The 17,482-nt window shown below is 39.6% G+C and overlaps 1 protein-coding gene across 7 annotated transcripts; it reads left to right on the forward strand.

Annotated features, from left to right (window-relative positions):
* Positions 1-135: 135 nt before the first annotated feature.
* LOC111251314 (uncharacterized) lies at positions 136-15,498 on the forward strand. 7 transcript variants are annotated; one of them, XM_086991396.1, is made up of 4 exons: positions 138-296; positions 552-645; positions 12,351-12,565; positions 13,040-15,498. In XM_086991396.1, exons 3-4 carry the CDS (start codon positions 12,403-12,405, stop codon positions 13,201-13,203), a joined length of 327 nt encoding a protein of 108 aa, XP_086847522.1. In that variant the 5' UTR covers positions 138-296; positions 552-645; positions 12,351-12,402; the 3' UTR covers positions 13,204-15,498. The 7 variants fall into 7 exon arrangements, with proteins under 7 accessions (XP_086847525.1, XP_086847522.1, XP_086847519.1 ...); XM_086991395.1 differs by lacking the exons at positions 138-296; positions 552-645 and adding exons at positions 8,180-9,881; positions 11,843-11,863; XM_086991399.1 differs by lacking the exon at positions 552-645 and having other exon boundaries at positions 136-296; positions 13,043-15,498.
* Positions 15,499-17,482: the final 1,984 nt, after the last annotated feature.

The following is a 17,482-nucleotide window of genomic DNA, read 5'->3' on the forward strand; positions in this document are numbered from 1 at the left end:
AAAGGTACGACGCGCTATGTTACAGGCGTGTGCCTGTCTATCTGTTGCGTCGCGGGTAAGGGGAAACCGTTGAAGAGTGAGCGTAATCCGACTCAAGCGCTCAACGATACCCATTTGGCGGAGCGAAGTGGGAGTAGACGGACACCCACCAGAACGAAGCATCGATACACTCTGTAATAGTTCCGAGCAATTTATTGCTATTTAAACGAAGAAGAGTTGATAGGAGCCAATCCGTGTGCTTTACGCAGCTGAATCAAGAGTACGTTACAGTCTTCGAAACGTCAAAATATCGCTATGTAAGTTCTCCAAAACGTTATTTGGGTTTGTTGGAGATGTTTCAGAGGGGGACGAAGTTATAGAACTGCTGCAGAAGTTACTCGATGAGGTACTTATGCAGCTAGTGCGGTCGATCGACGTCGTTTATATTGACGAGCCCTGAAAGCCTACTGTAGTGATTGTTTTAGATAAAAAGTGCGAATCTGAGTAGCGTTAAGTGAGATGCTAATATAATGTTCCTACTCTGTCATGTCATTTCGCTGCTCGTCAAGAAGTGGTCTCTCACAGGCCATCGGCGCGTCGACCCTCGTCGGGTCGCTGTTGTCACAAGATCAGCTTCGACTAATACGAAGACGATTTGCAGAACAGGTTCTCATTCGCTTCTTGATTTTTATCTGAGTTCTGTGGAGTACACGAAACAGCTATTATATGGTTAACTTACATCGTTACATGGTAGCAGGAGATGGTGTCAGTAGAAGCGATTGACAGTGTTTATGTTTGACCAGAAAAATCCTTTTGAATCTAACACCCTCATTTTGACAACGTTAGATTGAATTTGATCTGGTTGGCCCAAAAATATCTAGGATATGGCACGCTCAAGTAAATGGCTAAAATCTCCGCTCCCGATTGGTAAGTTACTTCGAGATTAATTACTACACACTGCTGGAGATGTCTCAGATGTGACGATACCTCGCGATATGCACTTTGAGAGAATTGAAGTAAGTCTCCGATTCATGCACAATGAATTAGAATACACTATAATGGCAGGCAAACATAGACAGCAGACAAAGCCAGTAAGAGATGTCAACTATTAGCAGTTATCATCTACGGTAATCATCCTGAACAGTCCACTCAATAATCTGTGAATTCTATTTATTTATAATTACATACGAAAGGCCGAACTGATAACGTGTGTAAGGTAGTAAGTTGTACTTTTATGCTGGAGACACACATGTTCATATTCTAGTATGATGTTTCTCTCAGTACAACTTGATTTATTACTAGATACCCTTAGAAAAAGAGTTCCACTGATGCTTATTGACTGCTGAAATCGTTTTAAATCAGAAGGAAATTTTCCGAGACCCACAGTAACTGTGGCCAGCCACATTTGGATTTTTTTATACGTCTGTTGACGTTAGTGCCGGTAATGTTAAACATGCCTACCCTGCTTATCCTATTATACAGAGTTCTTCCACAAAATAAAAATGCACCTGTATCGTTGTATATATTGGGATCATCTTATTGCAGTACCTGAAACTACTTTTGTACAGTTTAGATATTCGAATCGTTGGATTGGGGTGCTCTTCCATCCATCGAGCAATCACTTTCGTAAAGAACAGACATCGTCGCGTTATTGGTCGTGTGTCTGGAGCCACCTAATTAATGTCTATGTTTGTATATGGTAATCTACATTGTGAAGCTTTATGTTGAAGTTATATCTTTCCCGCGAACTGCCTTTCCATGCTTTTACGATATGCGATTTCTTCTTGGTAAAATGAAACAAACTCTATATTTCTTGACCGACTGCATTGTTAGTGGAATATATAGAAGCCGTTCAGCAAACTGCGAAGCTTACAGCGGTGCATAAACACTTTCTAGCTGACCACTCGAAAAAATTTCATAGTAGCATAGTTTACGACACTTAATCTAGTAAATTACCACGTACAATCTTTTTTCGACCATGCAGACAATGCCCCTGGAGCGTTTTTATAAAGTCAGCACGCTTACGATCTTTACTCTCGTACTGCGATTTAATCAATGAAGATCTTTATTTGTCTGTCAGCTATGAAAAAGTTCAAACTTTACGCCATCTTTTTTTTCTTTCATCTTATTTCCGAGGTGCGAAGTATGTTGTACTGAAGTATACGCGGTTTTGCGCCATCAGTATTCTTCAGTTTAGCCAGGGATGTGTGGAGTATATTCTTCCTCTGTTTGACACGAGTAATTTTTGCACCGTCCAAGGGATGACGAACAGAATTAGCAGTTTAGATTAGACCGACGTTTGTTCTAAATGAATCTACAGAAACAAAAGTCAATGCATGCGTATCAGAGTTGGTCCAGCAGTTTGCATTGCCTATCTCTTTTTGCTCTTAATCTAATCTCTCAGCGTGAGTATTAATTGCGATACAGTTAACATCATGGCTTATACGACACGGTGCTTTCTTGTAGCTTGTCTATTGAATTATTATTGACCTTATTCTCTTTATTGAGAACGCTTGATCGTTGCTAGTTTTGGCCTACTTCGGCGTTTGCTTCTTTAGACTCTACCGTAACGCGATCAACATATTGGTTCGATCCACCGAAGGCCGAACTGGCCGCGGGTACCAACGTACAGTATTTAGTTTACTAGATGTATCAGGAGCTCCTTGTACATTTAAGCTGTACACAGGGATCGTACCAATTGCGGTACACATTGCCTTATAAAGATCGTCTTGCCGCCGTCGTAGCCGCCACCACATCCGTGGTACCATTTGGTACGTCTTTCGATGATGGTCGTGTCGCTGATCTGCCCGTTGAAAATGGTTCTACATTAATGAATCGGACTGGTGACAGCCAGGGACTTTCTTGCGCACTTTTGCGATAATTGCTACGTGAGAGGCAGCAGCTTTAGCTGCAGAATAACAACCTGAGATGACGGTAAATATATAGACAGAAACTAGCAGGATCAACATGACGCTCAGCCGCGAATCGGTGAAACAGTACAATCGCAGACACAATCGCGAAAAACGAGCAGCTCACTTACACGTCCAGTCAGCCAGTCAAATCAATTCATGGTACCCAATGTATGCGTGATATCATAGCGACTCACTAGATGAATGCTTTATATGTACTCCATTGCGTTAGGCATAATTTTTTTCTACTGCCCTCGTGCCCCGAAACAAATAACTGTTTGATGACCTGTTTAATACGTATTTCCGGCCAGTCTGATACGTATTTCCTGTTAGACAAATCTATGCATTATTTGTCTTGATGCCTGATCTTAATTTACCATAGACTAAAGCGACCATTTATTATTGAGCATTATTACTAATTAAGTTAAAATTACGTGAGGCTTCCGTAGAATATCTACTCCAATTACTGGACAAATTCAGTTTTAGCTATACATTTGTTCACTGAAAAAGATGACTGGTAAAAATCTATAACATGAATACTTATGCCGGGAAAGCGATTTTATTTGTTGAACATTTTTTGTTGCTAATCAACAATGTTTAGTTGATGCACATAAAATGTACCTGTTGACTTAACGGCGCGTATCGTGTACTTCCTTTATGTATTTATTTTGCACCTCTAAGCTCAGGCTCCATTGCAATTGGCCCAAGTACAACAAACGCGTACTAAATTTCCTCCCTACGTCAAATAAACAATTGCGGCAAAAATTACGTAGATGAATGCATATCATCAGATACGAAAAAAATGTCTCTGTATCAACTATTTCTGCACGGGATAAAATATGCTTTTGGATTTATATCGGGCTAAAAGAAGAGAACGATAAGATCTGAATGAATGCGAGTTTGGCGCATTTCAGTCGTAATCAATTTAATTTTTCTCGGAGGTCATGTCTTATAACGTTATAACGTCGTTATCGAATTTTACGCTATCGAAATTCTACGCTACATATATAAACAATAATTTTTTCAGAGATCGATTAAGTATGCTAGATAAGTAAGTGTGTTTAATATAAATCAAGTTGAGATCTCTTTCAAAGCCAACGGGATCCCAGATCAAATGAACTCGATAAAACGCAAACGCTGAGATATGATTGGAGCCGTTGAACCATCAACGGCTTCGAAGCAACGCGTCATTTTCTGTCGAAAAGCGCCCAACTTTAGAATCGGACTACAATCGTGGAACAACTTGTGTAGAAACAATTATCCTATTCCCCATAACACAACAAGAAGTTAACTAAGCGCAATTTCCCGTTAGAAAAAATGGGTCAGGTGACCCATATATAGAAACCAAGGTCTTTGTAAGTAACAATCGCTCGTTTGGTGATAAAGCGTACGGTACTAGTTACCAACAACACGATCGTACAATACGACCACTTCTTGTACAGCTCAACAAAAAAAAAAACACCTCTCTTAAGTATAATTTAATTACAGCGGGTTTAGAAAGTCTTACCAGAACAACTATCGTTGTTTAACCTCATGTTTATATAAGATTGAATTAGATAGATGGTAATCATTTATATTAGGCTTCGCTGCTATCGGACCAGATCAAAATAACCACCACAGTCTGAGGTTGTCATTTAAAATCTAATTGAATCTTCCGCATTTTCTAAAAAATTTTTTTATTACTAGGTAAAACTACCTAATATGCACAGGTAGATGCATAAGATTCGAGACTTTAGCGCAGCTGTTCTAGAGGAGCGGACTTCTATCTAATAGTAAAATTAATAGCTATCCAGGGAGGAGAAGTAGGAAGTGGGGTGTAACGCAAGCAAACTTACCCCGTTTCCAATTGCGCAGTGCACATACGAAACGACGGACTGTACGTTTTTCAAGCCGGTCATTCATATATACGATTGGTGCCGCGTTATTATAACCGCATCTCACTGATGAAGCCTAAAACAAATCGCGGATTTTGAACAACAAGACCTTTCAATCGTCAGCAATTTTCCGGATTCTAAACCAACCGGGCGTGAACTGGCTTCTTTTTAGTTGCTATTTGTAAATTGGAACGCATTTGGATTGGATTGCACCGGATAATAAGGTCAATCACAGTTTTCCTGGTGCCTGTCGATAGAATCACAATTCATTGCCTGATATGATCTCTCGGTATGCAGCTCTATGAACGCGGTTATGTAGACGTACGTTTACCTGATTACGTCAGGATGAAATCTGAGTGTATTTTTTCGAAGTGAACTTTACTTTTACGAAATTCAGCAACAGTGTCAAAGATGATCTACGAGTCGGATGACGTCTGACCAAGAAAACAGCCGCTGTCGTCAAAAAAAAAAGGGAATTATTAATTTCCTGTTTCCCATTTCACCTGTAATTGTATAAGTTCCTGCTGAAAATCGCTTGATGTTGCGATATGTTTTGTTTCCTTTATAGTATCTAACACTCTGTAGAATAACCATGAAAAATGGGAAGGATAGCACCGAAGTCAGTTAGCAACTTTGAAGTCGTAATACCGCACGCGCGTTTAGCCGTACTGTGTTCTGTTATTTTCAGCCTAGTTCGCAATTTGGCGGGTTTTAGGTAAAATAGTAGAGAGGTGGAACACTCTAAATACAAACGTTGTATAGCAGTAGCTACGGTATAGGCACCCTCTGCGGATCTATTATAACTCTGTTAGTCCGTGGGCTGTCGACAAGAGTCTTCGACGCTTCTGACGTTATATATCCTTATAGTCCACTCTCCTGACTTCTCACAGATTGATGATTTCCAATCAGCTGCTCTTTGCCGCTGAACAGCCAAGAGCCCTTACCAATTACCATTCTTACGACTAGACCTTTTAAATGTTCTATTCTCAAAAAACCTCATGCTCGATATTGCCGCGGAAATTCCTCGTAGTCCAATAACCCCGCGTCTGCGTCATTTTGTAATACTTGCTATGTTCCTCATTTCATTTGCTTGTCCCAACTTGTATAAAAAGCCTGTACTGTGTACGTCTAAGCTTACGTAAGATCAAAACAAATATTGAATAATTACGAAATTTTAGAAGGAAAACACTGAAAGACAAAACCAACTTCTCGGTGCGTTTTTTAAAGGTATAGAGTATAGTAATATGATTAGATCAAAGTATGTTAGACTTCCAGCGCATATTATATATGATAGAAGGTTCTGGATATTCTTTATTACCAATTTCGATATTTTTTACGAATATCTCGATTTCAGCATCCTGAATTCTTCGATATCCGAAACAGGTTCGGCGATATTAGTATAGGGCGGGTTTTATCTGGCCGGTAAGAAATTGGCATTGTGCTTATGTTCTTTAGAAGCTATGGTAAAAGCTGCGTATCTGTGTGTCCTAGCCTGGTCCTTTTGTGTGGCAGCGTATCATTACAATGAGTCGAACTACATGTAGTTCGTCAATGCTTGGAAGTCCTTAAAGACAGCGTCACTCAGCGGAGCTATAGATAAGCGTAATCCTTCAAGTTGGCCCGAATGTTTATTATACACCACGGAAATAGTGTGAGCTTCGCAGATCGTTTGCTACTGACGCTTGCGATAAACCTGTGGAGGTACATAGGCCGACAGGTGCTGCTTCAGACAGATCAGTGTTGGTTTACTACCGCTAATACCATTCGTTTTCTATCTTGAAGTGGTAGCAGTAGGTGACGCGATGGTAGTAACTGCCCAGCGGTAGCCGGCTATTCGTTTGGCCGCGGAGCGAGTATGCGACACGAAGTTCGACGTGACAAGTCATATTGCTGCTGCTGTTATCGGGGCTGGTGCCGCTAACGTTGTTGTTGATGATGATGATGGAATAATTACCGTTGAGAAGGACGGTTACCAAGCACACTGTAGATGTCGGCACGCGTTACATCTCACTATGATATTCACTGATTGTTCGTTCGAATCGAGTGGGATTGGTCGTCATTGTATTGATTTTGATAGTAACAAGCGGTCGAGGTAGTCGTGCGTTGCTGAGGCAATGATTAACAAAATTAGAAATTGTCGTTGACCCGATTTAGGGTAACCGTTGCATAGTCATTATTTACTATTGGACTGTAGAAAAGCTATAGAAGTCGGAACCTGTTCATTATCCCCAGCAGGCTAGAAATTACGGTGAACTTACCAGAATCTTAAATCCTATACTATGTCGACTAATCTTGCTGATGCAATGCGTGGTGTTACAGCGGGCACGCCATGACATGCATACTGACTAAAAAAAATTGTATCGATGACGTCACTGTCAGTTTTAAAGCAATTGCACGTATTTCAACGGCAAATATACCTATGTTTACAAGGATAATACAAGACGCGCCTATGGATCGTTAAAACGTAACAACACGTATGTGGGTAGCTGCAATGAGATAATTAGGACTCAAAATACCAATAAGTTCATCCAAAACAGAATGACGACAGAGGATAAGGACTGTTATCCCTACGTAGACGACGTCTCAACAAGTGAAACTGTCCTTATTTAAGCAGTCGTTGGCTTTCTAAGTGCAAAAAAAACAGCCTGAAATTATACACATAGAAGATGATTAATCAGGTTTCTCTGAATAAACCTAACTGGAAGGTGACTGAATATTCAGCTTAAAAATTACTACATATTGTAACAAGATGAATATTTTAATATAACGCAAAAGTATACCGGTTCAAATCTGATTTATACTATTTACTATACTTATATATATAAGCGATGTGTTAATATGACATTGTAGCTTTTATCTATCCTGACTGTTATACTATGAGTGAGAGTCGACACACACACATTATTATTAAAGTTCTTCCACTAGAGAAGCGTGCAAAAGAGTATGAGAAAGATTCCCCACGTGGCCCGGGCTTAATACCACCACCGTTTCAAAGCCAACAGCCATAGTGATAAAAGTGATTGCATGCAGTGACACTAATGGTCTTCCAACAGCTGCCTCCACCTCCTCACAAGATTTTCCCGGATGTCCAGTTTTCTACTATTAAGTTAGCCAAGTATCATAAGGTTTTTTCAATCCACTAGCGCCAAACTGCCTTGTATTACCATTCGTGTATTTTACAACTGAAAGTAGTAAAACGAACTCTGTAAACATAATGTACCGTATGTATACCGTAATATGTATTGCGATTTACTAGTTTTATCGTCTCTTTGCGGCTATGACAGTGGATGGACGGAGTCGTAAAACGGACCTTTAACTGTACCTTTGTCCATCTTTTTCGTCATGAATTTTCTGCCGGCGCCGTTCTGTCGTCTGTAGTCCCACACAGAGTTAGCTAAATGACGTTCTTTGTTGCTGCAAAAGACACTGACTGACGGACTGGGTCACGTAAACGCGCGGGTCTCCGCTCGTGCTACCGCTGTGTCTATGAGCGATGGTTGCTGTCGCCTTTCGTTCGCTCGCAGTGTTCATTGAACCGAAGTGCACAAAGTTTCCTCAGTCCACAGCGATCCGGCCCGATCGATTGCCTTCAGTCGGGCTCGCCCGTTGACTTTTTTCTCTTCTGAAGTTGTTTGTTCCTGGTGTTCGTTCATCAGTCTGCTGCCTCCTGCAAATGCCTTCTCGTCTTCTTGTACGACGCCCACTCATATGAATCGCTGTGGCTTCTGTACATTAGATTGGCTACTCCCACTGCTAGTTATTGTGTGTACATGCAAGCTGTGTACACATTGCGTACGCATAATGTCAATGCGCGGACGAGGCTACAACTGCAACAATATCTACTGTTATTCAAGCCTATTCGCTGGCCATGAAACGAAAAAAAAAAAATGAGGACACCATTTTGAAGAACGAGAGCTAACATCAGCTTCTTCACTAGGGCTACTCGTTAGTCAGTCGCACTCAGATGTTAAAGAATGGTAGAGCAGTTGTCTGACATTCTAATAAGAACGACAAAACCTCCACGCATGCGAACAAATTCTACGAAACGCAAAAGATAAAGCTTTATCTTTTTGCGCTCACCACAAGATTGATTGCATTGAAATTTTGCTAGGAAGCCTGCCTTCGCCTCCTCTTTTCAAATAAACAAGAAGAAGTGATGAATTTCGCATCGATGGTCCCGCTAAAAATTAAAGTTTCTATTATGGTTCAACAATTATGCACCTACGAACCTTGTGAAGTGTACAGATAACAAATTATTTTACTTTTATTTTATCGCGTACGTTGTGTAGTTCACAGAGTTTCGACCAGCAATTCTTGTCCTTGTTAACCGAGGGTTTATTTGTCCAAGCCACTGCACCGATGAAACTATGTTCAGATACTCGGAGTACACAAGGTACTCGTGTTGGGGAACTAATCCCCTGATGTAATCTCTAACGATGGTTTTAAAGTATTTAGGCTGGTTCTGAAACGGAAACCCCACAGTAGCACTGTACAATAGTGCGCTTTTTCAAAGCGCATTAATGAAAATAATTATGTCAGAGTAACCCGGTGGGCGTAGGTTTACACCGAAGTATCCTGTTTGGCCTTTTCAGCTCGCATCTTATTGAACGCTAAAGTTGCCTACTTTTCTTATGTATCTATTCCTGATGTTCTGAAAATGGTCAAATTGGCCGACGGCAACTTGATACCTATAGCAATGTTAAGCAGGCTTATCTAAAATTTATGAAATTAGCCCTTACCTAGTTAATGTCTTTCAACTTGTCTAGCTAATGATCCCAGACGACTGTATTGCTTTGCAAAAACCACAAGCGACCTATACGCTCTTTGTTCCTCTTGTAGCATTCCACCATTCCAAAGCGACTCTCATATATCTTAACTTCAATGAAGAGCATGTGAGAAAAGATCGAAGGCTTTATTGAATACAAAAAGTATCGTACATTGTTCGTCGATGCTCTTTCTAGTAAAATACGATAGACTGCTGTTTATGTACTGTATGTATTGTATGTTATACAATCCGTAGCTGACTTCACACTGTGGATTTATTGACGAACAGATTCGTAAGGCTGTCGGAGCCTTACCTTCATTTTGGTAATTACGCTGAAAAACGCACCTGCCAGAGGTAAGATGTTGCTTAAATCATATCTGTATCCGTTCTATAAGCTTAAAATTAATGATTTCCAACCCGCAGCAAACTCAGCATAACTAGAATTTACGATAGCATTAGGCTGACTCAAACGATGCTAGAGACTGGCTCATGTCACTTGGCTAATTCCTAAAAATCAGAGTTTTTAAGTAAAAGCGACGGTAATTGAATTTGAAAATTATTTCATGCACGTACATGTTAAAAAGACGTTGGAGCGAAACGAACAATCCCTTGGCGTGGTTATAGTACTATTTCATTTTAAATATGCCATAATAATGTTACCAACTAATGTAGGGCTATTAAATCCAACTAAGAGCATCATCATATGAGAGGGCAAGAAACCAAAGTTACTAGTTGATATTATTTTTATGTATTTGGAGGCTCTGAAGTTCGTTTAATCCAATCCGTCCAATTAATTAAATCTATTTGCCTATACCTCTAAATGACTTTGTAGTCATACCACGTCATCATCGCGAGCCATTCAGTTACGTCTAGATAGCGAGATGGGCGGATAAGTCCTATAATAAGCAATAGAGCACACACTCCGAAAGTTTCAAAATTTCCCTACTTATGATTCATAAGTACGATGCTTTTACTAGACCGACCCAGACAGGACGGAGAGATCAGCCTATTAGAGGCGTTGTAATTAAGTGATGCTTGTCTGATTCAACAGGCAAAAACTGGCTACCTATGTCGGGATCTCCCAGAATTAATATAAAGCGCAAAACAACTGCGGTTACGCTCTTTAAATACGCTCATACCAAACGTGCTAACTCAAAATAGACACGGTTAAGTTCTGAACTTGAGATTAATCAAGTTTTGTCAGTCTATTGGAACACGGGTCAAGATTGTATTAAAGCAAGTATCGAGTCGGCGGTAGTAACGAATAATTATGTAACTTTAGTAGATTCCGCTGCGGCAGTTCTGAAAAAAGCTCCACACGACCGGGGCAAACAGCTAGATTTGAGGCTTGCTGTTTGTTAGCAAAATTTGCTCTTAACAAGATAAAATCTACTGAAACACAACAATATTTATCATTTGACGGTACAGAAATAGCCCTGTAAGGATTAAAACTTTTCTAGTTGCTCGTTGTCTAATTGCTCTATACGTAATCCGAAAAAGCACTTTACTTTTAAGCAGTCTACTCCGCCACGAGTAGGCAAACTGACCTACGGCAAAATACTTATAAAAAAATATTCTTATGAATGAGCCATTCTTTACAGGATTTGCCTAGGTACAGTCTATAACCTGAGATCTTGAGGTTGTCTTTTGCTTGCACAATTACGTACAAAGTTCATGCAACTTTTCAGGAGTCTCAAACAATGGACATATGACATTGTCGTTCACCCATTACTATTTCTATTTCATATGTGTTATTAGTCGCTTAGAGCTTGCACAATATTGTTTGGGGGCGTGGGCTAAACGGCGATCGGCGGTAGATGGATTCAGCTGTTCCTTGAGTAACCTCTAAAAGACAACAAAGCCTCTACGTACAAACACGGAGTCGATGCCATTTTCTTTGTCTTTAATCCGCGACAAGAACAAGAGAGGCGTAAAAACTAATTTCGCTAGCGATAAGTTATTATGGCTGTGCTAGAGACCTATCCCGTACGGTAGCATTGCGCGTGGCGTCGCCATCAGCGTCGTTAACGCTACTGCTACCTGCTGCTGTAACTAGGTAGACCGCAATAAAAAGCTAGTGATGTGCAACTACGAGACTTCGGGTCCCCGAGGAGAGTGAGAAGCGGTGTATATGTGAACACGAGTAAATTTCTGTCATTCCTTGTAAACGATTTGCCTATTATTGAAATAAGTGGTTGCAAAAGGCAAATTAATTTGCTGTTCAATAGAAAAGCCACCTTATGCAAAAATTTTGTTCGGATAATTGTCAAGAATTCTATTTTTTTGGGTCTTGTGAATTACACCCGCGGCTCCAGAGAATTACCCGAGCAAGTTAGGTGAGTAAGGGAAAGCATCGATTTAACTGACTTGCTAAACATCACATTTCAGTTCAGAATATATGATACTCGCACAATTTCGCCAATTTACGGAAATAAATAAGTTTTTTTTAATGTATTTGGAAGTTATCTAGGTTTTAAGTAAAGCTCAGAGCTCATAATACGCGTTGAAGCTCCAATCACTATTACATCCTACCTAAAATTAGATCTAGCAATATTTATTTTTGAGTGTTTCAATACAATCTAAGCAACGTTATGACAATTACTAATATTGTAATTTTAGGTAGTTCGACATGAAGTAATATTATTACTTTGAATCTAAGATGAGTGGTTTACAAACTTTTGGAGTAAATGAAGAGTGAAGCTTTAGCTCGATCAGCAGGATCCAAGTGGATCTTCTTAGTGAACTCATTTTTAATAACATACACTATATAGCCGTAACACGATATATACCGTAGATGACAGGTATAATTTTTCCTGATTTCAGAATTAGTTCGTAGTATTTGACCGGTGTTGTCAGGATATACGAGCTACCGGCGATGGGTGCTTACGACGCAACTTCTGCAGACCAAATAGACGATAGATACATCAACAAAGGTCCGGCAATAACCAAGCTTATGAACAAAAACGCTGTTGAAGTGGAACCAGCAGCTGAATCTGCCATGACGTCATGGATAATTCTCCTGTTCTCAACTGATATGTGTGAGTGTTTCGATTGCGGTATTCGCACCTCAGAGGGTCGGTGGATCCTCGAGCGCACAAACCCCATTCGGGACGAAAAGAACGATCGGAACAACCGTATCTATCAGTTAACAGTCATTCAAACGAGTTACATCTTCATTGCTAAACAATAAAACATACAGTCCTCGATAAAAGTGCCGGATTATTCTAGATAGCTGAAAGCTGAAAAATTCCATGTCAGAATCAAATTATCATTTGCGCAGGTTTGCGATGAACGTATATATGTATATATAACATTAGAGTTGCCAGATATAAAGAAACATCACAGGGTACACAAGCATCTTTATGAAATGAATACACTATAAAGAGACCCAATATGGTAATCCTTCATTTTAAGATACCAATAGCACAATTTTCCAGTTCAGGGTTTTTTTGGCCCCCTTTCGATTTACCTATAAATTTGTTATTTGTTCGGTCTCCGTTTTTTTTTTTCAGTAGTGGCGCTATGCTCGTGCATAGTTGTGTTCACGCTTGTATTGGCTGTCTTCCTACGAAACAGAGAACGAGTGCGCCGTTACGTGACCGGTGAGAACCGGCGAGTAGGCAGTGTCTATTACGTGCGACCGGGAATTGCTCCAACTCAACCGACGGAGATTTGATAGGAAAACCGAAAACGAACAGCAAGCACGTTAACAGCCTCAATCAGCGATGACTCGGTCAGCAATGAGAACTCCAATAGCACCAACCATAATCGTAGGTGAAATCGTTAAGAAGAAATATAATCATATCGTATAAATGGGACGCCAAGACTGCGAGCGATGTATCGAACGAACGTGAGCAGTCATCGGAAGCCTTCGTCCAGTAACAAACTGAATACGGCGTATGTATCAGCGTGGAGCGCGTACAACGATTTTCAACGGCAAAAAACCCTCAATCACTAATGGGCTCATATTAAATTACTCATCTGAATGTGACTCTTTAAACTGTCGGCGGTCCTTTTAGATGTATGGCTTTATCCAAAACTAGCTCAATAATTACCTAACTAAAATTTTACGAAAGCGAGCATTCAGAACATATCAACAAACAAGCTCGGGTATAATTTAGGTTGGCCATTTTAGTCTTGGGGCAAACTATTGGCTTATGCAGATTGTTTTGAATTATTAAATGATTTAGACGCCTGTTGATATATTGCCTTTAAAGATATCGGGTTTTAAGAAGACGAATGACTTTTCCGTGAAATCGAATTCAGTTGGTTAAAAGCGTATCGATCATTTTTGGAAGCTTTTTCACAGGTCAAACTCATCTGTATACATACAATTAGATTTAGCCTTATGATTGGGTGTACGTTTCGAAGTTCTTATAGTGTTGTTCGGTAGGTGTTTCTTGAAGAAGAAGCAGCTACACGAAAAATCACGGTGAAAACATTCCAGTGAACGAAAATCTACGATTTTCCTTACCTTATTACTGTACTGATGTACCATATTGCTGGAAGCGGTATTTTTGTAAATCTCGAGTAATTAATTAGCGCAACAATTTTTTTCCGTAGAAGGCGGGATGGAGTCTCTTTTTTTCATGCATAGGAACGACACCCCTTTATCGTGCTTCGGCAACGTAGCTTTTGAGCGTATGAAAGAATAAATTATTGCACACGTTTATTAACCTATATTTTGAACATAAGCGATTATCACATTGTAGGCGCAAGGCGCATTTCTATTCACGATTTATTTTTACTTCAGCAGAATTTTTTCCCGAACAGGACCAGAGATGAGTAATGTAATATCTATTTAGTAGAGATTTAGATTTGTGAGCAATCACAATTTTGCTGTACTGCTCGGATCGAATCTTATTTAAGCTGCTACTACCCATTGCTGAGTGCGTGTGATTAGATCCAACAAACGTAGCCGTTGAAATGATCGAAAGTTCTAATCTATAGAACAATACATTTTCTATTTAGCCACATGTAAATAGAATAGCTGGTTCTCGAAATAACGAAAGATGTATCTCGAAATGTTGCCTTAATGTGGCTTTACTAGACCCGTAGTAGCTTTAATAGACTTTAATTTCAGTTTTTATAAATCACTATTACGTAACTGGAACATACGTGTCATATTGTTTAATACCATTACCTACACCATCTTGAGGAATCAGCTTCAGTTAATTCAGGTAATATAGTAACGTTATTCCACACAACAAGGATTCTAAAAATGTTTCTATAGAAGCTCAATTGCGTTTCGTTGTACATGTATGCTTGTTTGTACTTCATACTCTTAAACTGTCTTAACTAGTAGGGGCACTACTAATGGAAAAATGTAGTACTTTAAAAGAAAGTATCCAAATCCCGTAATGATATTATGGCCAAAAATGTTCTTATTGTCCCACCGAGAAGGAGAATAATATTTAAATCGTTCACTACTTTTTTTTTCTCGAGAACTACCTCATATTTAAAAATGTCGATATCTGATGAAAATAATATGGTAACGTGAAGAGTAAACTACCTGAAAAACATGTTTACCCGAGGTGATTAATTGCGAAAGAACTATTCGGTCTAGACAACTATCGCAGCTAAAGGAAGTACGCAAACCTAACCGTTAGGTTAGGTTTGCGCACTTCCTGTAGATGCAACTGTACTCAATGACAAATATGTACTATTAGTAAACGTAGACATTATATATATATGCCTTGTGTTATCGGTAACCACCAGAGTCTTATGTGCGCACATGGTTGTTCTTATGCGTCAAGATCAGTACCGCGCGTAGTGATGCTAGGCATTGGCTAGCTAGAACGTCAATTTCACGCTAAGCGGTATCGGTCAGTTCAGTCAGTACTTCTGATGCTCCATATTACTGTGGCCCGAGGAAGACGTCATCCATCGCTTTTGTTCGCCGGTTTCATTTGATAATATAATCACTACATTAAACTTTTCCGTAAAATAAAGTCACGTTGTAGAGGTAGTACATTATGCTCATTCATTGGATCGAGTCATGATGCTTATATAACTACGTGCTTCATCGAGTGAAACAGCGGGTTTTTTTTTTTTTTTTTTTTTCGAGTATTGTTTACTACTAAGTGTGCGCGTCAATGGACAATTTCCGCCACTTAAAAAGGTTTTCTCATTGATCCATAGTTCTGCATAAAATGAATGCAGAGCACTTTAGCGTTAATTTCATAGGTCCTAGACTAAACAGATGGAAATGATATAACTATTTTTTGCAAATTTATTTGGATGTAGCTTCAGTGACATTGTATACTACATCTTGTATACCTATCGAAAATAATTTGAGTGAGCAATGAAGACCGTTCTTCTCGTCTTGAGTTTATGGCACCTCTCTCCTTTGCCTTTCGCTGGCAGTAGCCCGCAATATTTGTCCATGTGCGAGCTAAACTCCATATCTGAGAAGATCGGTACAAGGTTATTGGAAGGCACGAGGAGGCATTGCATCTGATTAACTCCCAACATCTCACGCGCGAAAAGGTAATACGAAGCTGTAATGGCAGGTTTTTACGCAGATAGGTTTCTAAAGGTGACTGAAAGAGTAGCCGTTATGTTTATAGAAAACGAGGAAGCGATTGGAGGACTTCAGAAAGTACGTCTAAGCCAGATCCCCGTACCAAAAGGACCCTAATTTGCATATGGTAGAAAGGTTTCTAATATAATGCATAAACAAAATGCGTAAAAGTCAAGACAGTCAGCAAAGGTTCGTGTATGGCCCGAATATATCTAGTAAACGAGGCTACATGATAGAATAAACCTAAGGGCAAGGTTATCCTGCTCTCCGATGTGGCAGCGGACCCTTGACATCAGCGGCCTGGAAAACGCCGCCATTTCTTAGCGGTAGCCAATAAAATGCTGTCCATTCCACTTCTAATATAATAGTAATAACAATGAACCGTAGCAGGTAAGAACCGTTGCCGGGTCCCAGATGAAGATTGTGCGCCTTACAAAACGGAGATTCACAATCACGCCACTAAATGGCCTTAGAGTGGCTCAATTGTATAAATAATAGGCGAACACTTTATTGCATTTCCCTTTTTTTTTTTACGAAAGCTTTTGATGAAATCATTCAGTAAAATTTGCACCACTTAACACTTTATGGATTGTCGATTGAATCTGCGCGCGAAGATATCTTTAGCGGCTTAACGATAGCCTTAGTAAGTAGAGCAGGCTTAGACGGTAAATAGCCAGCTTAGACATAGCGCGTATAATTCTGGAAACGACAGCTTGCAGAAGTTGTATAAATGTCCTAGTTTTGCAGAGTAGCAAGAAGGGCAAACGGCGATAAATACAGCGTCACAATGTCGTCCTAACAATGACCTTATTTCGTCAAGAGAGCAAAGTTTTGCCCGAAAAATGCTTTCATTAAACTCTTGGACAGATAATATAACTTTTTTCTTATTATGATATTTATACAACATTACCTCTTAGACATTAATCCAATATAAACTCTATTACGAGACCTAGTGGTTACGGTTTCGATTACTATTATGATTCAGTTTTAACCCATTATGCTACACAAGCAATACGGCTTTTCACATTAGCTTCCAATCACTCTCTCGCTGGTTTATCATGAAGCCTTCATCATTTTACGTGAGAAACCATAATATTTCCCTGAACAATGACAAACTTGATTAGACAAGTGAACATTACTTGGGATCGCGAGAAACGATCGAATCAATAACACGATAGCGATGCGGCCGGTTAAACAGGTAATGATCTATACAATAGTTGTTGACATTGTCTTTGGCCCATATTACTTTCATTGATAATAGTTTTATGCTAGACGAAATTTCTTCGTGAATATCTAGGGATAAATAGACACTGCGTTGTCGTGTATTAACCGATTGTTTACTTTTTGTTGGACGCGTTTTTCTATCATCCACCTACCGATTTCAGTTAATATATGTAAAAAAAATGTATGACCCTAATATGGAGATGTAATA

This window comes from Varroa destructor, unplaced genomic scaffold (genome assembly GCF_002443255.2).
Source record: "Varroa destructor unplaced genomic scaffold, Vdes_3.0 BEIS01000005.1, whole genome shotgun sequence".
Taxonomy (NCBI): Eukaryota; Metazoa; Arthropoda; class Arachnida; order Mesostigmata; family Varroidae; genus Varroa; species Varroa destructor.